General features: G+C 41.8%; 1 protein-coding gene across 1 annotated transcript; it reads left to right on the top strand.

Annotated features, from left to right (window-relative positions):
• The first annotated feature begins 1,843 nt into the window (after positions 1-1,843).
• ccdc9 (coiled-coil domain containing 9) lies at positions 1,844-24,295 on the top strand. The gene is made up of 16 exons (XM_073486657.1): positions 1,844-1,930; positions 3,743-3,794; positions 4,044-4,148; positions 4,841-4,993; positions 7,352-7,780; positions 8,439-8,522; positions 8,877-9,041; positions 9,153-9,334; positions 10,339-10,400; positions 11,668-11,712; positions 14,461-14,590; positions 14,713-14,845; positions 15,151-15,691; positions 16,083-16,271; positions 17,004-17,165; positions 21,378-24,295. The coding sequence occupies exons 2-16, from the start codon at positions 3,792-3,794 to the stop codon at positions 21,380-21,382; spliced, it is 2,388 nt and encodes a 795-aa protein (XP_073342758.1). The 5' UTR covers positions 1,844-1,930; positions 3,743-3,791; the 3' UTR covers positions 21,383-24,295.
• The last annotated feature ends 1,543 nt before the right edge of the window (positions 24,296-25,838 follow it).

Here is a 25,838-nt window from a genome sequence, read left to right as displayed (position 1 = left end):
ATCTTTGTGTGTGTGTGTGTGTGTGTGTGTGTGTGTGTGTGTGTGTGTGTGTGTGTGTGTGTGTGTGTGTGTGTGTGTGTGTGTGACAGGGACAAAGCATGTTTAAATGTGTTTGTGAGATAGAGAGAGTTAAAAGGAAAAGGAGGTAGTGTTTTAAAACTACATTTGCTTTAAATTAAATGCATTTTATTCTTTTCACTTCAGCTCTAATCAATATTTTACTGCCCACATGACATCATCTTTACTCAAGATCCTGCAACAAGCCAAAAAAAGGGAAGACCAGCTGATCATGATTATCTGTCTCAGCTGTGTCTGTTGCTACTGTGTGACAACCAGCTTTATGACACCTGAGCGTTATTCTGTCCAGACTAATTAAATTCATGTGTGCAAAACAGGTGTGTCATCCGACTGAAAGGTGAGAGAGGTTACTGAAACAGTGACGGTGGTTGAGCACATTATGTTGTGCGTTATAATCCAATCTCTGTGTTTGCGTGTATTGGAAGGACGTTACAGCATGTGTGGAAAAAGTAAATTTCCTGAATTCAAAATTAAGCTATGTATTCAGGTAAAGTATAATAAGCAAATATATAAGAATATCTTTCATATAAGATGAAACTGTGCCCTCAAGAAGAGCTGCAGCCCTATCACTATATTTAAAACCAATATAAAATACAATTAAAAAAAACAAATTGTCTTATGTACATTTGTTGACCTGCCAAGTGAACTGCAGATAAAACTTTGCTTAAAGCGAACTCTGATATAATACAACAAATGTTAACATTTATATGAAGCCCATAGACCTTTTTAACAAGGGATAGTTTGACTATGTAGGTAAACAATAACATTAACCATGGGAGTCATTAATGTCATTATTTACAACTATTCTTTTGAAGATGCTATTTGTAAGAAAAGTTTATTTTTGAGTCTCATTCCCATCTTATCAAATATTGTGACATTGGGTTTGTAGGTCGGCCAGCTGAGAATCAAAAATCAACTATTTACAAATAGGACCTTTAATACATGTCAAAATATCTTCTGTGAAAATGACCTATTGTAAAAGGTTCTTTACAATAAACCAAATAAATGAAATGAATACGATGTTTTTAAGGTTGCGCTTTGTCTATATAATTTATGTTTTGCATGTTAAATCTTAACTTACCAAAGTAATTAGTAATGACGAATCGTGGAACAAGTATTCAGACCCTTTACCTAAGCAAATGCAGTACTAGTACAAATTGAAATACTCATGAACAAGTAAAAACTCATTACACAGAATGAGTCATATCATAATCATATAAAACTGGATTATAATAAGTGATGCATCAATATAATCATTTTATTAACATTGCAGCTGGCTAATCTTAGTTAGGTCACTTTACTGCTGGGGAGTTTAACCTATAGTAACATAGGGAGTACCTCCACCTGTATGTGACTGTGTGAATACTTGTATTTTTGTAGTTTTAGTGGTAAACTGTGTATTTTGTTGTATTTTGTGCAGGACTGTGTTTACCTTTAAGAGTTTGGGCGGCAGGATCTGGCCTCATCACTGCTCGGTTATCAGGTCACGTCCGTTCGCTGGCCGCTGGCGCCATCTTGCGGACATCTCCGGAACTATTTTTCTTGTAAAACTCCACTTTAACTTCATTTGGTTTCGATTATCAACGTCGCTCTTTACCAAAATCGTTAAAATAAGTCACCACGGATCAACTCTGAGTGAGTGAAACGGCAGTCACACGAGATGTTTCCCCTTTTTAGCTCAAGATGGACGCTGCGTCTTTAAGAGCAGCGAGAGGAGGTCTTTATTTGGCAGGAAGTTCGCCGCGGCTAACAGGAAGCCGAATAATGAGGGCGCACTGAGGAGCAGGAATTGGCAGAAGAACTACGAGAACTCAACGTTGCTCTACAGTCGTTACAAGTCGCCCTGATACAGGTATCAAACACAAAGTGTGAGTTAAACGCGTGTAAATGTGTAACTCGCTGTTTAGTTGTGTGTCGTGTGTGTTTCCATCGTGGGGGCTTCGGCGCCTTGTGTCAGACATGGCTCAGTGTGCTTACATTACTGCCCAGCACACCAGAGCACAACAAACCGATCAGTGTAGCTGCTAACTGGGATGTTACTGGTTTTAATGTGGCCGGTTTCACCTCCACAGTCTGCGTGTTGTTTAGCATCGTGTCTGCCGTGGCTCAGGTAATGTACATGCACTCCTGTCTGCAGTTGTAATACGCTTACAGAAGCTTTGGAAACACATTGAGGATTTATTCATTTGGGTTGTTGTGCTCCACATGCTCACACCTGGCTGTGACCTCACCTGTGATCAGCTGTAACCTCACCTGTGATCAGCTGTGACCTTGATCGGGACACGTCTGACCCTCAGACAGGAGCAGTGGGACAGCAGCTAATTATGGTTTCAATCAGTGATCAATTGAACTATTGTCATCATAATTATTGAGCAATAGAAAATGGAGGAAAGTCATTTTTCCTTTGATGTAGCCTACAGATATCTGGGATTTTTATTAATAAGACTTTCCAGACATGTTTTAAGACATATAAGAGATTCCACTTGTTTCATAAAGCCTCAAATATAGATTCTTTCAATTTGTAAATATTGATTATTTCATGAGCTACTTCACTGTTAAGTACATTCTCGCTGTATATGCACCGGGGGCTTCAAGTTTCCACATCACCCGTGTGCAGAGAGTTTAACGTTAATGGATTTTTTTTCAGCAACTGGGTCAGAAATCTACCTGGCCAAAGTCGATTTTTACTTGCCCCTCCACGGATTGATTTATTTAAGGGGGGTTGTCCATCCATCCATTATCTTCCGCTTATCTGGGGTCGGGTCGCGGAGGCAGCAGGCTTAGAAGGGTACTCCAGACCTCCTTTTCCCCAGAAACGCTTTCCAGCTCCTCCTGGGGGATCCATGGATGGATAGATGGATATAGGAGGTTATCAAATCACAGCAAAGACTCAAGTTTATTGTCATGTTTAACTTTTATTTGGATGGCTCAATCAAATACTTCTTCTATCATCAGCTGGGGGGAAAAAACAAATGATCCTGCTGTGGCATTTTACTTGCCCCAGGCAATCGGGCAATCCTTATTTTTGAGCCCTGATGTGTAAGTTGAATATTGGACCAATACTTGGCTTCCAAACTAACTGTAATGTCTCTATCTCATGCTTGGAGTAGAGCTGCAACAATTAATCGAATACACAATTAGTTGTCAACTATTACATTAATCGGCACCTATTTTGATAATTGATTTTTGTTTAAGAAAAAAAAGTCAGAATTCTCTGAATCCAGCTCATTCAATGTGAATATATTCTGTTTTCTTTCCTCCTCTATGACAGTAAACTGAATATTTGGGTTTTGGGAAACACTGATTGACATTTTTCACCATTTTCTGACATTTTATAGACCAAACAACTCATCAATTAGTCAAGAACATAATCAACAGATTAATCAACAGTGAAAATAATTGTTAGTTGTAGCCCTAGCTTTGAGTTATAGGCCTCAGAGCCAAATCCAAGTTTAGCATAGAAACCTTTCCTCCTTCAGCAGGTGAATGTAAAAAATAGCCATCTACTCTGCACATACAATTTTGCACAGTGAAGCTGAAGTGAAACCGCAATAAGAAACAGAAATCTTTGACTGGAGGGGGATGTAAAAAAAAAAGCACTTTGTTAATGTTATATAGAACTGCTAATAAACTAATCTTTGACTCTTCATCTTCCTCACCACAGGAGGAAGAAGCAGTTGGCCACCTGTGTATGAAGACAGTCGGAGGCAACTATGGTGAGTAAGAATGAGAAAAATTACGATTCTTGTACAGGTGATGTTTAGGTACAAACTGGCAAGTCTGCACCAAAAACAAACTGCTTCTAAAGATTGTTGTCCATCTAACCAGTTAATTTCTTAGACATAGTAACATAGTAAAGAGTGTTATCTGTGTTTTTACAGTACTTCATGTGGTCCAGTGTTCTCTTTAAGTCATTTAGGACAGACTGGCCTTTACTCTCCTAACCCTCCTCCTCTCTGTACCAGTCTTCAGCGGTGGATCTCAAGACCAAGGAGGAGAAGGATGCAGAGCTGGACAAACGAATCGAAGCTCTGAGGAAGAAAAATGAAGCTCTTGTCAAGAGGTACCAGGTACGGACTACTGGGTTTAACACACAAACGCACACACAAAATGTATGTTTGTATGTGCCCTTCAACTTAGGTCATCAGTAGTACCAGCATTTCCTTCAGAAAGTTTGAAAATGGCTCCAGTGAGCCCAACTGAAGGCTTTATGAAGACATAAATGTTACGTCGTTGGAGCTCTTATTTTTCCCGTATAATAACTGGTACTGAGTCTGTAATACCACACCAACTATTTTCATTTAATTTGTGATAATTTTTGGGAGTGCGGTGCAGATTCTGACCCTACTGGAGTCAGATACTCTACATCTGCACTCCACTATACTTATTTGTTACCTTTAGTTACTTTAATTAATTATTTTATTGTGAACCAGATATTAAAAACAAAATGCTGATTCAGAGAGAGAATCAGAAAAATGCTGAATATATGATTTGATCGGTCGACCCATAGTATATAGTATATAGTATATGCGTACATGTAAATACATGTATAATCTACCTTTTTACTTTTACTCTCAGAAATGTATTGCCAGAAAATTACTTTTTATACTTAAATACATTTAATATCAGACCCCTTAAGCATTTTCCGTAAGTATTATTGGTATGGGTGACTTTCAATTAAACATGATATCATCAATATATTTATTTTGGGGCACGGCTGCGTAAGTGTCCGCACGCTCAGTCAGTCTCTCAATCTCAACAGGAAATAGAGGAAGACAAGAAGAAGGCCGAGCAGGAAGGCATTGCTGTGACAACGCCAAGGAAGCCCCGCCCCCCCCATGAGCCGGAGACGGACAGAAGGAAGACGGAGAAAGAAAACTTCACCGTCACAGTCGACCTTTCTAAACCGATAGTGGTAAGACATGATGTGGATCCTAAACCTTTTTAAAATCATGACAGCTCACCACAATCTCACGGATTGATCCTCTAAAATCATTTGTTTGTTGATGATCTGTTGGCTGTGGAAAACATAACCTCGTTATCTGTTTGATGATGATGCAGCTTATAAACTCTGACAGATTCTCATTACTGTGATCAGTTTACCAATCACACACCTGCCAGTGTACCCACCATGCCCCGCATCAGTTCTCTGCATCCACTCTTGTGTCACATGTGTAGACTGGCAGTTGCATGCGCGATAATCTATGATATATTTAATTTACAGTACAAACTTAAGATCCTACAAATATCACACACTTACCAGAAGCACCTGAAGTGGTCAACGTCACGGTACTTCATCATATTCATGTAAAATAAGTCTTGTAAAGTCAGATTTGCCATCAGGAAGTCCTGCTGAATAATTCACCTCACTTCTTACATTGGCCTAATATAATTTGAAAAGACAGCATTAAAAACAATCAAGCTTTTAGCTTTAAATCCAAACATAACAAAGTTAAAATATGAGAGTTTATGGAATGAAGTTCTCATCTGTTGTCTGTTTAGTGTGTGTTCCTGTATTGGTTGGCTATGCACCTACTGTGCCTCTGCTTCTGCTGTGCAAAGATTTGATTTGGCAAACATTCCTGGCAGATGTCTTAAAACAGAGCTGAGATGATTGTACCTGTTATAGCAACAGACCCGGGCACAGAGTGAACAGTACAGTACTGAAGTACCAAAACGTCCTGGAAAACGAGCTCTGCAATCTGTTTATCCAAATCTTTATATTCAGTGTACAATTTCAGTTTGTTACATCTGTTATCGTGTACTGCAAGGTACAGGACGATGCAGTCTACCAGCACCATGAGAACACAGACTGAACAAACAGGTCATTTTGTGAGCTACATGTTGTCAATTTTCTCTGAAGCTGAAAATAAAAGAGTGCAGCTGGAGTGTATTGATGTTTGCTCACTGAGCTTCAAGCTTCATTGCACAGAGAAACTTTGTCAAAAATCCATACAAATTCAACACGGTATAAGAAAACAAATCAGCGACAGTATTCATGCATTTTATGTAACTGAAATAATAAATGAAAGATGATGGACTATATGCTTGTATTCATAGGTTTCTGTATAGATGGTAACTTTTTTTTAGTTCATGTGATGAACTTGTTGGCACAGTTGCCTATTTATACATCAAGCAGTTCTGGAGCAACATTATCATTTATTTTGAGTCGTGTTTGTCTCCACCAGATGAATACAAGTCTGATATTCTGAGGGAAATATCTGTCTTTTCAGCTGCTAAATGCTCCACTAGTCTCTAACGGTGTCTGTCTACTGTTGAGCAGGTAGGGTTCAGTGGGACTTTGGTGTTTTAAACAGTTGCATGCTGCACCCAAAAACTACACTAAGAGAGCTGTGAGAGTGAACCAAACAGTAAAGTTTAGGCCGGAGTGGAGGTAATTGAAATTCGTAGTATGTTTCTAATCAGCCTCCTGTGGACTGCAGCAGGTCAGCTGAAGTTGGTGCTAATCAGGTCTAAGAGACGGCAGTCGACTCCTGCTGAGGTCCAGATTGCCTCAGAATGACCACTGATGAGTTCAGACCCCTGATGTTCAACCTGCGAAGGTTACAATGGCAACAGGGTGGCATCTGCTCCACGTGTACCTGTCTGAATGGCTATTGATTCAAATCAAAAGGTCAAATTTGGTTAATTAGTCTGTTAAACCTTCTCTAAAGCTTGACAACAGACATCTGATCCCTGTGCTTTAAGAGCTCCTTGAAAACCCGATGAACAGTCGCTGCCTTTCTGTTCATCACCTCGCAGTCTCTCTGAGTTCATCAGGTTGTAGTTTTGCATAATCCATGGCCCTGATTAGTCTTTTGTACTTTTTATATGGCATCAGTTCTGCAGATTCAAGAGATGGAGCCTGTTTTAAATGAAAGGTACAGGAGTTAAATTCAGGACAGGAAGTTAATTTTCCCCCCATTGACCAACCCACAAACCTTTATTACCAGCCAGGTATTAGAATATGATAGTAGATGTGTGCAAATTCACAAAAACGCATTGGGATAGGTGCTGGATATCCAGAGTACGCTTTCGTAATAGTAGAATAGGACATAAAAGGATTATAAAAAGGTTTCATTTTAATGTAATTTTTTGAAAATGTATCCTGATCATCTTCTGTCCATGTGAGGATTATTTAATGACCCCTGAAGTTTCTGACCATCATGTTGAGACCCCTCCTATGTCGGCCAAAACAATGAAAATACAGCGCTCAATAACTATGATTTAAATGTTCTGATCATACCCTTACTACTGTTTGTGTTTCCTGCAGGAGAAGAGAGTCGTGAATGACTGGAAACCCAGCACACCTCGTGGCCGGAAGACCTCAGAGGAGAGCGACGGCCACGGAGGGCCGAGCGACAGCCACAGCCCCCCCAGGAGGACGGGGTCTGGACGAGTGGGTCGGGGAGGTCAGAGAGGAGGAGGAGCAGGAGGAGGCGGAGGAGGCCGTCCGGAGAGGAGAGAATGGGAACCCAGGGAACCCAGGGAACCCAGGGAACCCAGGGAGCCCAGGGAGCCCAGGGAACCCAGGACACCCAGAGATGGAGAACATGGGGAGTCAGGAGGCCCTGGACGTAGAGGAGGAAGGAGGAGAAGAGGAGGAGGAGGAGGAGGAGGAGGAGGTGAAGGAGAAGGTGGAGGAGGCGGAGGAGGAGGCGGAGGAGGCGTGACACCAGGTGGTACAGACAGGAAATCAAAGGTGAGTACGGATTAATTTCTGTAGTAAGCTACGAAACTTTAGTGATTTAAATGCATGCAACAATTAGTTGACTAATTGATTAGTTGATCAAATGAAAATTATTTGCCAAATATTCAGATTGTTTTAGTCGTTTTTGAAGCAAAATTGTCAAACATTTTCTACTTCTAGCTTCTAAAACTTAGAGATTTTCAGCCTTTCTTTGTCATTTATGACAGTAAATGAAGAGTCTTTGGGTTTTGAACTGTTGGTTTGACAAAAGAAACAACTTGAAGACGTCACTTTAGGCTCTGGGAAATTGTGATGAGCATTTTTCACAATTTTCTGACATTGATAGAAAAAACAATGAATCAGATACTGGTGCAAATAATCTACAGATTAGTTGCTGCTCGAAAAGAAATGATTGAACGCAGAAGATGAAGAAAATAAAAGGCAGTCAAAGTGAGAGACACAACAGATGAGCAGCCGATGGAGGAATCAAGGAAGGTCAGAAAGGGGGGGGTTGCAAAGGCGTTAGTTGCAGCTGTAAAAAAATATTTCCCGCCGTGAACTCCTGAGGTGTTAAATCCTGTGAGGCTGTTTGCAGTCTGAATGCCAATGTTAATGTTCGGTATGTGTAAAGTAATAAATTGTAATATATCACTCTGTTTTTTTTGGACAGGAGTGGGAGGAGAAGAGGCGACAGAACATTGAGAAGATGAATGAAGAAATGGAGAGAATAGCAGAGTATGAGAGAGGACAGCGGGTGAGAGAGTCACTGTTTTCATGGATTATTTTTTATCAAGTTTCCTCAGACGCTCTTGTTTGTTGATCCGTTAATCACTTGTCTCATATTATTGATTGAGCAGCGCAACTCAGTTTTCCCTTTTTTGTCAGTTTGTAATGATATCTGTCCCTGTTTTGGTCCCAGATTTAAAATTCTGCTGCCCATCTATGCCCTTTTTCCTTAATAAAAGTATATATTATCAATGTTGTGAATTGTGATTTGAGGAGAAACTGACCACACCTAAATTAAGCTTCAACACTTTAATCGAAATATGCTTTGGGCTAAATGAACGTGGAGGATACTTGTTGTTACATGACGAATTGTTCTCTTTAGGCGGATGGAGACAAACCGATCCGTAACTTCCTGGACGACCCGAGACGTTCAGGGCCAGCACCAGACATAGACCGCAAGGAGGGCAGCAGGAGACATGTACGGAACTGGGGAGGGCTGGACTTTGACAACGTGAAGACAGGGACAGAACTGGAGAGAGAGTGGACTGTGAGTAATTAACAACCAAACCATTCTTGGCTAATTTTTATCCTTTCTACTGTGGAATTAATAATTTCCCTCACCCTGGATTTGACATTGTGACCCCTCTTGTCCCTGCAGAGTCGAAGGCCTGGTCCTAAAGGCTCTGTGGACATGACCATGTCCATGACCGGCCGGGAGAGAGCAGAGTACCTGCGCTGGAAGAAGGAGCGCGAGCAGATTGATGAGGAGAGACTTGCACGCCATCGTAATGCTACGGGCCAGTGGAGACGAGAGTGGGATGCACAGAAGACGGAGAACATGTGAGAGAACATTTATTTTTCAGGAGACACTGAACCTTTTGACTAGATTTCTGTGATGCTGCCTGAGGAACGGTGCCAAGCTTCAAGTGGGTCACAATCCAGAGTATCTGCTGTTTGTGCACGTCTTCAGCATCTTAAATTCTCTTCACATTTGAGAAACAATAATCAGCAAATGTTTGGACTAAAATCATTCAATTATCAAAATAACTGATGATTAATTTTCTGTCAGCCGACTCATTGTTGCAGCTCCACTTTGATCACATTGAAAATAAAAAGTCATGTACGTATCTCAAAGGGAGATGTAGCACACAGAGGATGTAAGCAGCATCAAGATAACTAATTCACAAAAGCATAACGCACTCAAAGTCACAAAGACAACAAAATTAGCTGTCATATTTCTACTCTAATTATACCTTATTAAGTTACTGGTTTCACAAGAGAACATCCCAACCATGAGTGACTGTTACCAACATGTGCATCATTTTATCATTTCACAGGATTGGTTTGGAAAAATGTTAGAAAACTGAACAACATTATCAACCATTTAAAGTTTTAAAATGTCAAGACTGTGGAAGCTGTGGACATCAGTCTGATATCAGATGAGTGAATTACGTCCCAAATCTACCTGAATCTATCTAGAGAGCTACGAGGGCACGTTTTCCTCTCTACACCAAATTTTCTCCTTCCCCGTGGTGTGTTCACCTCTCTGTTCATGCGGTGAGTCTGTTTATAATCTCAAGTCGAGCAGTGATTCAAAATGGCCACAGTGAGACTTCAGTAAACTCAGCTGTGGTCCATCGTAGAAAATGGCAAATGGCGTAGCAAATACATCAAGTCTCCTCCGAGGTCCTCGTCAAAGACGGAGGACGTGAAGACAGAAAGAGTTTGTCGTCGCCTTTATTCAAACTGACAGGCGCTCAGAGTTTCGTGACAAGAAGGACACACTGATGCTTGGTGTGTATCCGTGTGTGCGTGTTTGTCTGACCCTACGGCTTTTTTCACAGGTTCAAGGAGGACCCATATGTGGCTGCAGAGGGCAACACACCCGAGCAGGGCAGCAGGAGAGGCAAGTACACACACACACACACACACACACCAGTAATGTGCTGTTGCCGTGGTTACACAGCAGCTGGCAGGACTAGGACAGCAGCAGATCGTTGATCCTCCTCCATCCCGTGTCAATCCAACTTGTCGTCACACACACACACACACATCATAGGACACAACACCATCTCTCTCCTCCAGCTAATTAAGTTGATTAAGCTCGTTATGTAAATGCTCGCTGAATTTCCCCGGAGTCCGAATCAACCTCTTAAGCTGCGGTCGTTCTGATCTGAGAGGAGCTTTCAGAAGGACCCCAGCGTTCGTTTCTGGGCGCTAACTGATCCTCCTTCAGTGAAGGAGGTAAAAACAACAAGAAGATAAACAGCAGTGACCACCAAAAAACAGCCAAAAAATAGATTTATTACATTTTAGCAAAACATATTTTAACTATTTGTTGTTTTATTTGTTCTGTTACTAAGATACTTGTGTGTGTTCTCAGCCGTATGTACTTTTTAAATTGCTCTTCTGAGGATAAATTATTGATAAAATATGTGATCAATTTGAATTTAAAATACAAGTAAATATTAGGATACCATATGCAAGGCCATGTAAATTGAGTTTAACAGTAGATCAAGTGTAGTTCTAGTCTTTCTATGTAAATCGACATTTAACCCTGACAGCCAGAGACTGACTCAGTTTAAAACGTTGAGACTGAGGTCGTCTCTTTACAGTGTCAACAGAGGAGCTTTATGGCTTGACTTTGCGCATGTATGTTGTTCAATGTCAGTCAGTCATCCGGATAATAAAATAATTTACTGTGGGACGGTCGTAGTCCCAGGACATGGCTGTTGACTAAAGCCACAACATCAGACACACAGAGCAGCAAACCAAGTCTAACTCTGTTTAAGTGGCTTTGCATCTTTAATGCTGCTCTTTCTTCCGATTGGTCGCTTGGTGTTGGTAGTTCACATTTAAGGAGCCCAACTACATATTTTAATTAAACACCAGACGTCATCTGACTGCACTGATTAAAATCTAAAAGTTAAAAATAAAGGCACTACTCCGACTATGTGCTAAAATAAGGTTATTCTAACTTGATAAAACAAGAAGCAGTTACCACACAACACATTTACCTCACCGGTGATCATAAGTTTCAGTTTAGTAGCTAGATTATTAATGTTTACATAGTTTTGATGTCTTTGATTTATTTCGTTTGTCTTACGGACGAGGTCTGTGTGTGTGTTTGTGGTAGACGTGCTGTAATGTGTTTGTGTGTGTCCTCTCTGCAGCCCGGGGCCGTAACTCTCGTGCAGAGCCTCGGGGCAGGGCCTCAGGTTAGACCACAGCATGGGACTGAGACTAAACTGTGTGTTTTTGTTCCAGTTGTGTGTGTCTGAAACACAACAGCTTCACCCAAAACCAAACTCAGCCCTGACTCACAAAACTGGACTCAACTTAGTCCACTGTTAAAAATAGAAGTTAATTGTGTTTAAGCAGCCTGGCTCACCGTGTGCAACCCTGGTTCCTGCTGACTTGCCTCCAGTGATGTCACTCAGTGGCTAAATTGCATTGTGGGTAATGCAGACAGATTTGGAAAAGGAAGAAGAATGTGTGGAGTAAAACAGGTGATAGCTCTGGTTGTGTTGTGTTGATTTTGATCATTTCTTTTTAAAATGTCCATAATGAGTCCAACAGTGTTTTGGAGTGTAGTGCTAGACCAGTGGACTGCATTTCAAAAACCTGTGGCCTACATTACCCACAATGCAGTGACCAGTGATTTCACTGGAGGCAATTTATCAGATTACATGCAGCTTCCTCCGGAGCCACAGAGGAGTTACCCTTTAACCTACACACTTCCTGCCCTAATACAATTAATTTGTATCAATAAAATCCGCCGTACTGATGCAGATACAGTAAACGTGGAGGTCAAACAGAGTCCAGTCGTTCTCAGGGATTTCTTTGGAATTGGGTGAGCATCTGTAAGGATTTGCTAATCTTTCCCCGAGGCTGGCAGCACTTTAAAAGCTTCTGACTGCACACACACACCAATCTGTCCAACAGTGTTTGTAAATAGTTCACAGTGTTGTGTTGCCTTCTCTAAGTACCGTGCGGGTGATCTTCGCCGTCTTTACGGCCGGAGATCTGCTGAAAGTCTGATCACTGGTCGCAGTGATTGCGTCATTGTTCTGTGAGAAGGTTCAAAAACAAGCTGAGAATTATTTCTAATTGCTGTTCGGTCCTGTTTTTATCTTTTCTTTGTGTCTGACTGTAACCACCGCAGAGTATATCACAGATTATGGCATTACACCTGCCCCACATTAAAGCCTGCACTCGCTTTGTGTGCGTGCGTGCGTGCGTGCGTGCGTGCGTGCGTGCGTGCGTGCGTGCGTGGAGTGACTGAGTGTCCTCTTCACAGCCCCGAGCTGCTCTGTTCAATCTCTTCATTATCATCCTCTCCTCACTGATCCCTTCATTTCTTTTGTACTTGTATCTTTCTCTTTCTGACCTTTTTCATCACATCCTCCCCTCCTCTCTCCCCCTTCATGCTCTTATCCCCCGTCTCTGCTTTTGGTCTCTGACCTTCTCTCTCTCTCTCTCTCTTTACTTCCTCCATCCTCTGCTCTCCCTCCCCTCCCTTCACTACTTTCCTCAACTGACTGTTCTCATTCCTTCACACCTCAATACTTTACTCTTATTTATATATATATATACACTCCGCCCCTCTTTCTGGCCCTCCTTCATCCCTCCCATCATCTGCTCATCTGTTCTACGTCTCTCACTGCCTTTTTATTTTCCTAGCTACTGATAATTTTCATCGTGGATTAATCTGTCATGTTATTTTCGCCATTAATCATTTAGTCTACAAATGTCAAAAAAATGTGAAAAATGCTCATTGCAATTTCACAGAGCCCAAAGTGACGTCTTCAAAGTGCTTTTGTCAAAGAAACACTCCAAAAACCAAAAGACTCTTCATTTTCCTGCCATGAATGACGACGAAAAGCAGCAAATCCTCACATTTAGGAAGCTGGAACCAGCAAGCGTTTGACATTTTTGTGTGAAACGAAATGATTAATCGACTACTTTGTGTCACATCTCTTCCACACTACCATCATTTCTTTCCTCCAATATTTTTCTCATTATTTCTGTCTCCTTTCATCCTCTCTCGTTTTTGATAAATTAGGACTGGGATTGAGTGGTCCTTTGCTTGTAACACAGTTTGTGACTGAAATAGAAAATCGTGAATTATATTTATTACTATAAGGTTTGTTAGAGTATCCCTTGTGTAGAAAATACAACCCACTGTGTGTTTTCACAGCTTCTTTAGTGGAAATCTTCCTACCCAAGGTTTTTAAAATGTTTTTGGTAATTAATTCCTAATCATGTTTATATAAAAACAAAATGATTCACCTTGTCTGAAAAGGAACGAGGTCAGTCAGTGAGCATCTGTGGCTGTAGTTGGTACGGTGTGTCCCTCGCTGTTGGCACTGGACAGCCCTTTTCGGCGGCTTTTTGCTCGATGAGCATGTAGAATTGGCTCGTCAGAAACTGTAAAACACTTGAACTCTGTTGACGCAAGTTGTATACTAATGTTGAAATTACAGCCTCTTGTACAGTATGCTGCTATTGAACAGCTCAGTTTCAGCATTTCTACAACCATAGTGATCTTAAAAGGGTCTTTTTTAAAGACATGTTTTCTCACTGTTGCACACAGTATTCATAGCCAGTCTGTAGCTCAGTTTATCCTCTTAAAAATGTGTAAGATGTCCTCTCCTTCCCTCCCAGTCATCGGGAGTCGGAGTCATCCATCACCCACCACCAAGCTAATAGACGTTTGACCTTGTCCCAGAGTTCAGATGGACTCTGCAGGACTGTCACTGTTACTCAAGTCTCGACTCTGATGTTACGTTTTTACTAAATACTCATTTAAATGTCTTATTTAGAGGAACCACCACTTTGTATGACATTGAACATCCATCATCTCTTTTATCATCTGTCAGTCCCTCCCCTTTCTGACCCCAACCTTTTAGTTTTAATATTACCAAAGCAATGTGATTTACTTTCACCATTAATTTTTCCTCCAGATGACAGCAAGCGGCCTCCTAGAGCTCCGACATTTGGTGACTTCCTGTCTCAGGGCAGGTCCCAGGGGCCCCGGGGGGACCGTGGGGACCGGGGCAGAGGAAGGGGCCGAGGGCAGAAACCAAGCTACAGGTGAATCTGAGCGTCACAGCTTCTCCTCCACCATGTCTGAAAAGATTGTCTGTTCAGTCTGCTGTATGTGTGTTTGTGAGGAGACTATAATATGTTTATTTGTGACTGGATTTTTTTAACAGCATGCATGACAACCGCTGGGAAGGAGAGAAAGAAGAAGAGGACAAGGAAAAAGAGGACAAGACAAAGAGGGAGGAGAAGCCTAAAAAGAAGGAGAAACAGGAGGAGAAGTCCAAACCTGCTGCACCACAGAAGGTAGAGGGGCTTCATCCGGATTAATAATGCAACTCACTCAATGCGCTCACTACACACTGCACACAAAAGACTGCTGAAAGAAACAGGAATTTAACTACAGAGCCAGATTTTTCCCTCAGGAGTTTGTAGAGACCAAATCTTAAAGCTCAGATCATATATGGGTCATATTTCTGGACGCCTGGTGAAAACAATATTTACCCAAAGTACAGAATGTGTAAATGGGTCACTCCACTCACTGCAGGTTTTTAAGTGCAAATTCTTTTCAGTTACTTAACCAGTAATCCCCTCATCCAATCTTTTCACAGGCGGAGGAGAAAAATGGAGACGGGGAGGAGGATGAGGACGAATGGGAGGATGCCAGTGATTTCGAAGACGAAGCCGCGGAGGAAGGGAGTGACTCAGAACACGACTCCAGGGGCGACGAGAAGAAAGACAAGGGGAACGAGAAACCATCCAAGAGCAAAGACAACTCCTCTGTATCTCCCGCACATCGTTCTCGATCAGCAGGAAGCCCCAAAGAGCAGCGGACTCCCAGGCCAAAGGTCCACATCCCGCCACCGGCAGCAGTTCAGGAGTCTCCCGAGGGAGGGAAGCCCCTCAGCCCGTTCTCCCCGCTGGACAGCCACCAGCCTGTTACAGACTGGGGGGAGGAGATGGAGATGCTGTCGCCGCGAAGCAGCATGGGAGGGGAGAGCCCACTGAAACCTCCCAGCCTGGAGGCCAGCCCGCCGCAGAAGAAGGAGCAGGAGAAGGAGCAGGAGCAGCAGGAGGAGGAGACGGAGAGCCAAGCTGCCAGCTCCAGTGAACCAGCTGAACCAGCTGAACCACAGAAAGAGGAGGATACAGGTACAGATGCTTGCTGAGGTGTCACCTTTTCAAAAAGTCAAGCAGGAAATAATTCAAAATAACACCCGATTCATTTGAAATACAAAAAGGAATCTATCACTCTGATCTTTCTCTCAAATCACAGAGTTTCTGATGTCTGTGATTTGTCTCGATGTCGGGATTGAAAGTTGGTGGGAGAAAGAAATGCTGTTTGAAATGTAGCTCTCTTCTTCTCTCTTCTTCTCTGTCTCTTTGATTATGTTTCTCATTTTCTCTGCTCGACTTTCCTTGTGTCTGGTCTCATCTCTACTTTTTCTTCTTCTTCTCTGCCTCCTCACCCTCTCCCCTCTCTTTTACCTTTTCCTCCCCCAATCTTCACCTCCCCCCATCCCTCTTTGCCTTCCATGCTCAGCCATAGATGTTTCCTCTCCTTCAGAGAAGACTAAACCCCAGCAGACTGTGATCGTGTCAGAACCAGAGCCAGACTCCCCCGCTGCACCGCCATCTGACCCCGCCCCACCGCCATCTGACCCCGCCCCCTCTGAGGTCAGTGCGGCTGCTGTTACGACGGACCAGGAAACACCTGCTGCTCCATCGCCAGGTAAAGAAAATCTCAAAAAAGATGTTTCTCTTAGGAGAACGTAGAGACCAAAGAGAGTTAAAAGAGAGTGCATATTGGAAGTACATTCATCTTGTGGACACGACTCCATATGAATGATAATGTTGCTCTGCTGGAAATGTAAATGAGCAGCTGTTTGCATACAAGATCACCATATTAACGTAAATGTGATGATGTATCAAATTTGTGTTAACAACTTGTTTCCGCTGCCTCCAAGTAGCTCAACATGACTTTTTCCTGCGTACTGGCACTTCTCACAAGCTGCCGTTACCATGCTGGTACTCTTTTCTGCCCTCTCCATATGAGCGATTCATAATGGGCATTAAAAACACCATGTGAAGCCCATCTTTTCTGTTCTTGCCTGCCTACTTTTTCCTTTCGATGCTTGAAGTGCTTCGTTTCTGTGACGCACTAAAAGACACAGTATTCATGATCAGTCCTGACAGTCCCGACGGTAGCTCCGTGGGTTACTTGTACCGCTGCAAGCAACTCCAGCCAATTGTTGTCGATATTATATTCTGGACCAAGTCTATCATTGCCGTCCCCACAGCCAAACTGTTAAAAATAGCTAAAAATGAAACTAAATCAGTTAATTTGCCCAAAACTCCCTTTGATCATAAACGTTTTTTACACAAACATGTTCTTGGATGGTGATAAATACTGAACAGATCAGTTGAATGGATCAGACACTCTTCTTTTTCTCTCTGTGAGTAGACAAACCGGACTCTCCCCCCCCTCCGGCCACTCTGGAGGCCGACCAGAGCTCCTCTGAACCAGCAGGAGGGAAAGATGACGACACGGCGCCCGCTGACACCGACACTGCGCCCGCTGAGACCGACACTGCTCCGACAGCAGAGACAGAGCAGACGTCCTCAGGTGCGGTCTATATCACTGACTTTGAGACTGTGGCTTACTGTAAGAAATCCCCTGCGCTCGTCTAACGCCCACTCACGCTTCACTCTTCTTTTAATTTCTGTGCTTGTGTCTGTTTGATTTCCTCATCTTTGTTTTCCTTGTTGTGGTTCTCCCGCTCACTCAGCCTACTTTTCCCCCGCATGTCTAAATAAATGATGGGAGGAGCCGTTTGATGGCAAATCCAAAGAGATATTTATACACTCGCATACAAGCACAGCGTTTTGCCTGTTTTTTTGGATCTGTCACGAGCCTGTCGCAGCATCACTGCCTCCTCCAACCAATCAGGACCCCACTTCCTGTTTGAAACTCCTCCTGGCTGTCTTCCTGCTCCTTCTGTGATGGACTGAATGTACTGACTTTACCTCCTGTAATGGTCTTCTGTATTTACTCCCTGTGTGCTGTACACTGCCCCTGTCCTCCCTCCTCCTGTGTGCATCTCCCGTGTCATGTAAATTATTTTCTTTTTGTTTTTTTTACCCTTTTCTGGCTGTGATGAAAATGCTTACATCATTGCATGGCATGCTACCTGCTTTACCAAACTGTGGTGTAACGCCTCTTATTCTCGCTCTGTCAGTTTTCCTGGTGTCAATGCCAGTTTTTTAAATCAAATATTTTTTTATCTACTGCTTCAGAGCGAGAAAAAGAGGAATCGAAGTAAACTGTGAGCCTTTGCAGTGCGTCACCTGTTTTCTGGTACCTTCACGGCATCTTGGGAACCCAGATAACTACCTTGTTTTTATCAGTTAGACGTGCTTTGCTGCATCATTGCCTATCAAAAGTATTACGCTCATAAATCACTGTATGTAACAACGATCCCAGTAGATAAACCTGTTATGTTTAGGGACTCAAAGAATGTGTTCGCTGGCATAATAATCTCTGAATGTCCTGAACAAATCTGGATTTAAGATGGTGCACAGATTGAGAGGGCGATGCGTCAGCCAACATGGATGACAACATGCGTCTGAGCAGAGCCAAATAAGAGCTTGGGGATCGACTCATAAAATCAGGGCCTGTATTCATCAAGCACCTCAGAGTAGGAAATCAGTCCAAACAGTGAAGCATCTGTGGTCCAACTTTTAGGACAAAAGTAAAATGATAACTTTACTTTTGGTGCCTCAGCATGAGGACTTCACTGTTTCTGAACATGACTGTGTTTTATGTCCTCTGATGAAATAATGGATGTGAAGTTGTGTTTATCGATGCCAACCCATAAAAAGCTTTTATTGTTATTTATTGCACTTCCTGAACATTATACCACATGACATTTCCACTCGGTGAACACTTGTAACCAAAGCACTTCATGGTACCGTGATTCATTAGGGTGTAGGATTTCAGTGTGGGCGCCTCCGGTGGGAAAAGGGACCACTCACCCTGGTTAGAGTCAGTGTTTTCTCCTCGTTGAGCTCCACGTGATGTTTATATTTGTGTTTCTGCACACAGTGGTTCAAAAGTGAGTGTAAACCACAGTCCAGTCCAGTCATTAGTCGCTCCCTCACAAACACTTAGCTGTGGCTGTGGTATCATCACTTTGGCAAATAGATAAGTTTTGAGAGGCACTTTGAAAATGGCCTCAGTGATCTTCCACGTTTGTCTTAAACATTGAAGTATAGAATTAAAATGATGTGGACACCTTTCAGCCACATGTCTTCCTTAAGTAATTTAAAAAAGATAAACTACTGCAGCTACACAGGATGCAGTTAAAAGTAGGGATGTGCAAGATTAGTCGACTAGTCCATTAAATGTTTCTACCCTCACTAGCGGGCACCAGAAGTACCAGTCAGATAAACTTATCTTTATTGTTTTATTAACATAATCATTACTAATGTTAACGAGGCTGTACACAGTTGCCTCTAATATGTAATACATGCAATAATTTCGGACAACGTTTAACCTTTTTATAGATTAATGTGTGCTCAGTTTTCACTGTTTATTACTTTTAGTCTTGTCAGGTAGTCTACGTTTAAACGAAAGAGAAATGTATCATTAGGAACGTCCTCAGTGAAAAGGTCAAAGGATGCTTGAGGCTAGATTAAAATCCAGATACATCAGTTATAAAGACAGAAGAACAAAGTTGGTTTGTGGAAGAAGAACTGAAACAAAAGGGCTGCAATTTACGATTATTCTCATTATTGACTGATCTGCTCTTTTAAGGAACTGGAACCAGCAAATGTTTGACGTTTTTTCTTGAAAATTAACTGAATTTGATTAATCAGTTGTCAAAATAATTGGCAAGTGACTTCCTTTCAGTTGACTAAGTGATAAATTAAGTAATCTTTGCTGCTCTATACAACGGTAAGCTGAATAAATTTGAGGTTTTGGACGGTTGGTCCGACAAAATAACATTTGAAGACACAACTGGGAAATTGGCCATTTTAACTCTTTTCTAAGGTTTAACAAACCAAACAATTAATCGATTGATCAGGAAAATGTGGTTCCTCTTTAGTTCTCTCGTTGTTGTTTAATGAAGACCTGTGGCAGAAACATGTTAAACTCTTCGTTGTAATTAACTTTTAAAGTTCACTAGAACTTAAAATTAAAATACCAGATGAAACATTTTCACTGTCAGAAGATTTCCACCATCGTCTTCTGTTCTGTGGTGTAAATGACACACTGATTGCTTTTACACTTCGCCTGGTGACTCATTTGTGATAAACAGCAGATGAGCTCATGTGGGCATTGTGTGTGTGTGTGTGTGTATGCGCATGTGCACGCCTGCACACACACATCTGTTGATGTGACTGTGTGGCAGCGTTATTGTGTGTCAGTGTCGGGGTGGAGATCAGGAAACCAGGGAAATTAGAGGCACAATTAGGTTTTTAAAAGGCTTTTGAGAGGAAATGAGCTGCAGCCTGCTGGACAGATGATGGGCAGACAGAACGGAGACCGTTTGAAGTCTGATCGAATTAAATCTTGTGAGACTCCACAGTGGAGGATCTGACCGTGGATGGAGATGAATGACGTGAATCACTCAAGTACCAGCATGCACCCCTGTTTAAAAAACACTAACACAGTTCTGGTGATCCTCCAGTCAGTTTGTTTTAAAGACAAACAAATCACCCTCCTTTAACTTCACCCAAACACGCGTACAGGGTACAGGCAGCAGAGTTTACAGTAGGGCTGGGTCATTGGTAGGGCTGCAACTCACGATTATTTTTGTCGTTGACGAATCTGTCGATTAGTTTTTCAGTCTATAAAATGTCGATCAGTGTTTCCCAAAGTCCAAGATGTCGTCCTCAGATGTCTTGTTTTGTCCACAACCCAAAGATATTCAGTTTCCTGTCACAGCGGAGGACAGAAACCAGAGATTATTCACAATTAACAAGCTGAATAACTCAAGCATCATCCTCAAACATTTCTGACAATATGCTGATGAGACGGCACTTTAATTATGTAAATGCATCTCAAATCTTTGACCAAGTAGTTTTCTTATTTTGCCCATTTTGAACAACATTGTATTTCTGCGTCTGACCTTCACTATAATAATCTGTAAATTCATCTACAGGACAGATTTGATGTTGACACAATTAGGTGGGGAATAAAAATACGTGCTTAAACTTATTCACTTTCTTGCAAAGACTTAGATGCTGCTAAAACTGCACACAGGCGGAGCCAGCACCTCTAAAGCTCACAGATTAACAAGTTACATAACTGGAATCACCTGTTCAGACAACATATGAATGATTAACAATCTGAAAACGTTTTGGCCCCTAAAGAAGAATAAATGAAAGATGAAAACGTCAAGTGGATGTCCACACAGTGGAAAACCCTTACATTATGAATTTGTTCTCCAGTCCAGAAAAATAAACGTTACCCTCGATCATTATTGAACCACAAAAAGTGCTGGTTGTGACGTAGAGATCAGGAAAGTGTGCGTACACGTGTACAGCTGGATGATTCAGTATAGATCATTAGGGGCTCTGCATGTGATGATTTGTCCCATTCAGCAGCAGACGAGCTGAATGTGCAGAGTGACGGAAATAATGCTGCTATAGTCGCAGTCAGGATCCTCCCCCGGGGCGGCTCGCTCTATGAATGTGCACACTTATGGTACCGTGATGTGCTTTGGATAAAAGCATTGAGCAAAATGACACACTCGCACACACTCACACACACACACTCACACATGTTCTTGGCCGCTGCACCACCACTTCCTCCCTGTGTTTGTATCAACAGGCTGAAGCTGCTGGGAACAAACAGACCCACCTCTCAGGAGGATGGAAACATGAGATGGATGAAGAGCATCACACTACTCATCACTGCAGCGACGTCACACATCGAATCAAAAAGAAAAAAAGACTCAAACCATCATGAGGAGGACTGTACACCGCCACCATGGAGCAGCCTCTCTTCAGCTCTCTGAGCTGTTTTAAAGTCTCTTGGATCACCTCTGAGCCACCTCTCAGCCAGGTTTTGTCTCACTCTGTTTAGTGTAAAGGTATGAAAATAATTCAGTCACTGGTTTTTAATACGGGAAAGCTTTAATCTGTCGTTCTCACAGGGGTTTTCTGATTAAGGAAAATGAAATGAGCCTGATCCAATTTGTCCAAAAGGCCACATCTGTAGAAATGTCATTTAACAAAATATCTCTGGCTCTATAACGCCGGCTCCACACCTGGCAGGCCTCACTTATGTGTCACCACGCGTTATTGGCCTGTTTTTGTCTCGATAACATTCACACGCATATAAAAGCAGAGAAAATGACCTTTCTCGTGTTAGCGGTGGCGTTTCTACCCACCTGAAAAGAAATGTATTTCATCACGTTGAACACGACGGGACACAAAACTAACGATGTGGAAACGAGACGTCAGACAAGACTGTTATTGTAGGTTATAATTGGAAAAACATCATCAGACTTAATTTTCCTGCACAACAAAATTGGATTAACCTTCACATGCAAAGCCGTCTCACTACAGACTCATCGCGGCTCTAGTTTTGAAACTTTAAACATCTGTTGTGAGTGACTGTGGCGGCTGATCATCACAGTGATCTCAGATCCATTAGTCCTCATAATGTAGAGATGGGACTCCACCCTCCAGCCTGTCCTGCTCTTTGCTTTTATTTTGTGGCTTTTAATGACTTTGTTTGTTAGATTTTACAGGGAAATACTATTGTTCATATCAGATCCCACTGAGCGAGAATACGTCTAAAGACACATGAACAGTAAGAGTTCTTCAGCTTGTTTACATGAGCTGCACTGCAGGTAGATCGGGATGTTTTTAATGTCATTTATGTTTTACGTCAGAGCCAGCTGTGCAGGCCTTCTGTCTGTGTGTGTGTGTGTGTCTGTGTGTGTCTGTGTGTGTGTGTGTGTGGTAGAATAACTGACTTCAGTGATCATGTGAGTCAGATGTGAATCGGAGTGAGCGACTGGCTGTGAGCAACACGCCGTCGTTTGGCTGACGCTCTCACCCGGATTAACTTTAGGATCAGGTGTCTTGCTTAAGGGCACTTTGACAGAACACAATGTGACTTCCTCACATCTCCTCCTCGGCTCGAAATCTATCAAAATGCTAATTATGTACTTAGATCAGTTGGTCCGTTTGCTTTTTTATCGAATTATGTAATTCTGCTTCATAGTCAGAAAACGTTTGGTGTTTTCAGTGATTCAGACGGAGCTGTCATGATCCTGATGGGCTGTGAATCATCAGCTCTTAAGAGAAAACTGTCATATCCGTCTGATACGAGTCGTCCTCTCCCCTTAGATGGAAATTTTGTTTTTAAATTTAAGTGTCAAAAAGGCTTAAAGGAACAGTTCACCCAAAGATTAAATTTCAGGCCTCATCTCCTCACCCCCATGCTGATTGAAAAGTCAGGTGAAGTTTCGTAGTCCACAAAACTTTTCTGGAGCTTCACAGCAAAACAGCGTTGCAGAAACATAAATATGTTTCCTTACAGCGCGTTCAGTGTAATCCAAGTCTCCAGAAGCCCTGAGATCCCAAATTTATTTGAATAGATATTATTTACATCCTTTTTTAAGTACTAACGGGGGCTAAGTAGATAATGACTGTGGCAGCGTTTACATGACAACAGGTTTGCTAAAAATGGAAGTTCTGCGTGTATACGACAACGTGGTGATCCACAAAAATGATTGAAAAGCTTTATTGTGCATTCCAGGCTAGTCGGTGCCGGTGTAACTTTGCAGTTAAACAACAATGAAGTGAATTAAGACAAAAAGATTTCACTCTTTGCCCTTTTTAGGCAAAAACCATTGTCGTGTAAGCGCCCCCTGAATTTAAATTTTTGGGTGAAATGTTCCTTTTTTAAATGGAAAAAACCTGACGTACTTAAAACGAAATCGGTGGTTTTACATGAAGTCTTTTTAATTTTGTCGACAGCCAGGATTTGAAGATATAATTGTGTAATATTTGGAGATAGTGAAACATGAATCGCTCCTGCAGTAATGAACTTTTTATTCACTCGTACCTCAGCAGACCAAGGGCTTCAGTTTGGTTTGTTTTTGAGTTTTGTTTTCTGCAAACGGCTCTTTGAATCATGTTAGTCGTAGCCTAGCCGGCTCGCCTGTGGTCGTTTGGTGACGAGCAGATAAATGAGATGCTTTAATGTTTTTGTGTTCTGTACCAGAGGAATAAATATGATGCATTTGGGTTGGAAGGAACCGCAATATGTACAGTTTTTAAACGGAGAAGAACATTCCAGAGTCGGGTGTTTGTGCAGAATGTAGCCTGGGGGCTATGAAAACAATATTTTGTTTTATGTTTTCCTCTTTTTGCATTTGGATGTTTTGTTTTTCTGAGCTTCGATGACTGATTGTATTTAAGGCAGTTGGATATTTCAGTGTACATCTGTTTCTACAACGTCTTCCTGTTTGATACATGAAATCGCTCTGAGAACTAACAAGGTTTGCCTTTCTGGATTGGTGTGTGCAGCTGTTTTCATAAAGTTATCAGGACTAGCATGAATCCCAAATTGTAGCTTTTTAATGTCGTCAAAGCCATGAATGAAATCAATATTCCCATCAGAGAGAAGAGCCCTGATGTTTGTACAGCTTTCCAAAACGTGTTCCCACATGAAATGTAAAGCACACGTCGGTTTTTGTTTTTCTCATTTAGCCAATAAATGTATTCCTCTGAGGTCTGTTTTATTTCATGTCTTGTAACAAGCGTTGGTTAACAGGTAATAAAGCTCTTATATGTCCTTATAAGCTTAGTAGCAGTAATACGACTATTTAAGCGTTAATAATAGTGTAATTCACACGTTAATTGTTAGATTACAAGTTTGTGTAAGTGCTAATAAATATCTTAGTTTATAGACTGCTTACAAAAAATGAATCGAAGCCCTGTGAGTTTCTTCAGCATTACAAACACATTTAGCAACTTAGCTATTTTGTAATTGTTAAACCTTAACTAATCTTTTTTCGTTGCTTTCTTGAGATTAAAACATGCCTAATTATGCATTAATTAGCAGGTAATTATTAAAACAATATCTTGACACCTGCCGCTGTATGATCGACACCGCCCCTTTGAGGTTTACCATCCGTTTGTTTTTTACATGACATCAAGACATCAGAGCGAGAAGGATGAGGCTGCATGACATCATAGGAGACAGAAATATAGTGAATATTATCGTCTAGGCCGGGAAAAAGGAAAAAGGGCGTCGGTGACATCACCAGCGCCTTTCTGAAAAACAGTTAAGAGATTTTCAACTCAGAGTAGCTGCACAAAAAAGGCAAAGCACTCTGCAAAGCAAACCAAAATTCAAAGGTAGCTCCAAGATATTGAGTGGGCAGCACAACCGCTTCCTGCTTCTCATCATGCTCTGTGCTGCAGCTATTCGACTGAAGCGACTACCTGCTGTTAGCAAGTAGCTCAGTTAGCCATGCCAACCAGCCTCCCAGCGAACACGGCTGGACACCAGACTGGGACTGAACGCAGCCTCTGAGACGGACAGGGGATACAGTACAGAGGTGATTTACAGCATGTAGAGCGTGAATATGTTCACATCTTACTCTGTGAAGAGCAGAGGTGATGGTGGAAAGACAAACTAAGAGTGTGTTGGTGAGTTTAAATGAAGTTTTACAACGTACACTCATTTAAGTTTGGTCAAAGAGACTCTTGAATGCAGACGGTGTATGGTTGTATTTTTCTCTTTTATAAGAACCACAAGTGTAAAAATATCTCCTCTATTCACATTTCATGAGTTTGTTTATTTATTTAGTAGACTAAGTAGTGAAATGCTGCTTTATTTATCTACAGGGGGTATCGGACTATCTCCTCTTGATGTACAAAGTCATATAATGAGAGAACAGCTGGTTATCACGCTAGCCTCAGTAGATGGTACATAGACATCTTTGACATTCTGGCCACATCTTACATATTGTTCCTTTAAATGCCTCATAATCCGACAATAAACATGTTTATTAAGCTTCTTATTGATGCTCGTTACAAGGATCTTATTATAAATGTTCTTCTGGAGGTTTGAGACGGATAATAATAATGTTCAGAGGCAGGTTGAAGGTTTTCTGCATCCATGTTGGATCAAAACCATCTGTACTGTAATATGTGCTGGTAATAACACACACACACACACACACAGACACACACACACTGTGCACACTGTTGTTGTGTTGGACTCTCTCTTGTGACCTTCACTGCTGCAGGACAGGAAGAAGGATGA

The sequence above is a fragment of the Pagrus major genome, chromosome 2 (assembly GCF_040436345.1).
Source record: "Pagrus major chromosome 2, Pma_NU_1.0".
NCBI lineage: Eukaryota > Metazoa > Chordata > Actinopteri > Spariformes > Sparidae > Pagrus > Pagrus major.
Note: the sequence above shows the minus strand (reverse complement) of the source record. Positions and strands in the feature narration are given on the sequence as shown.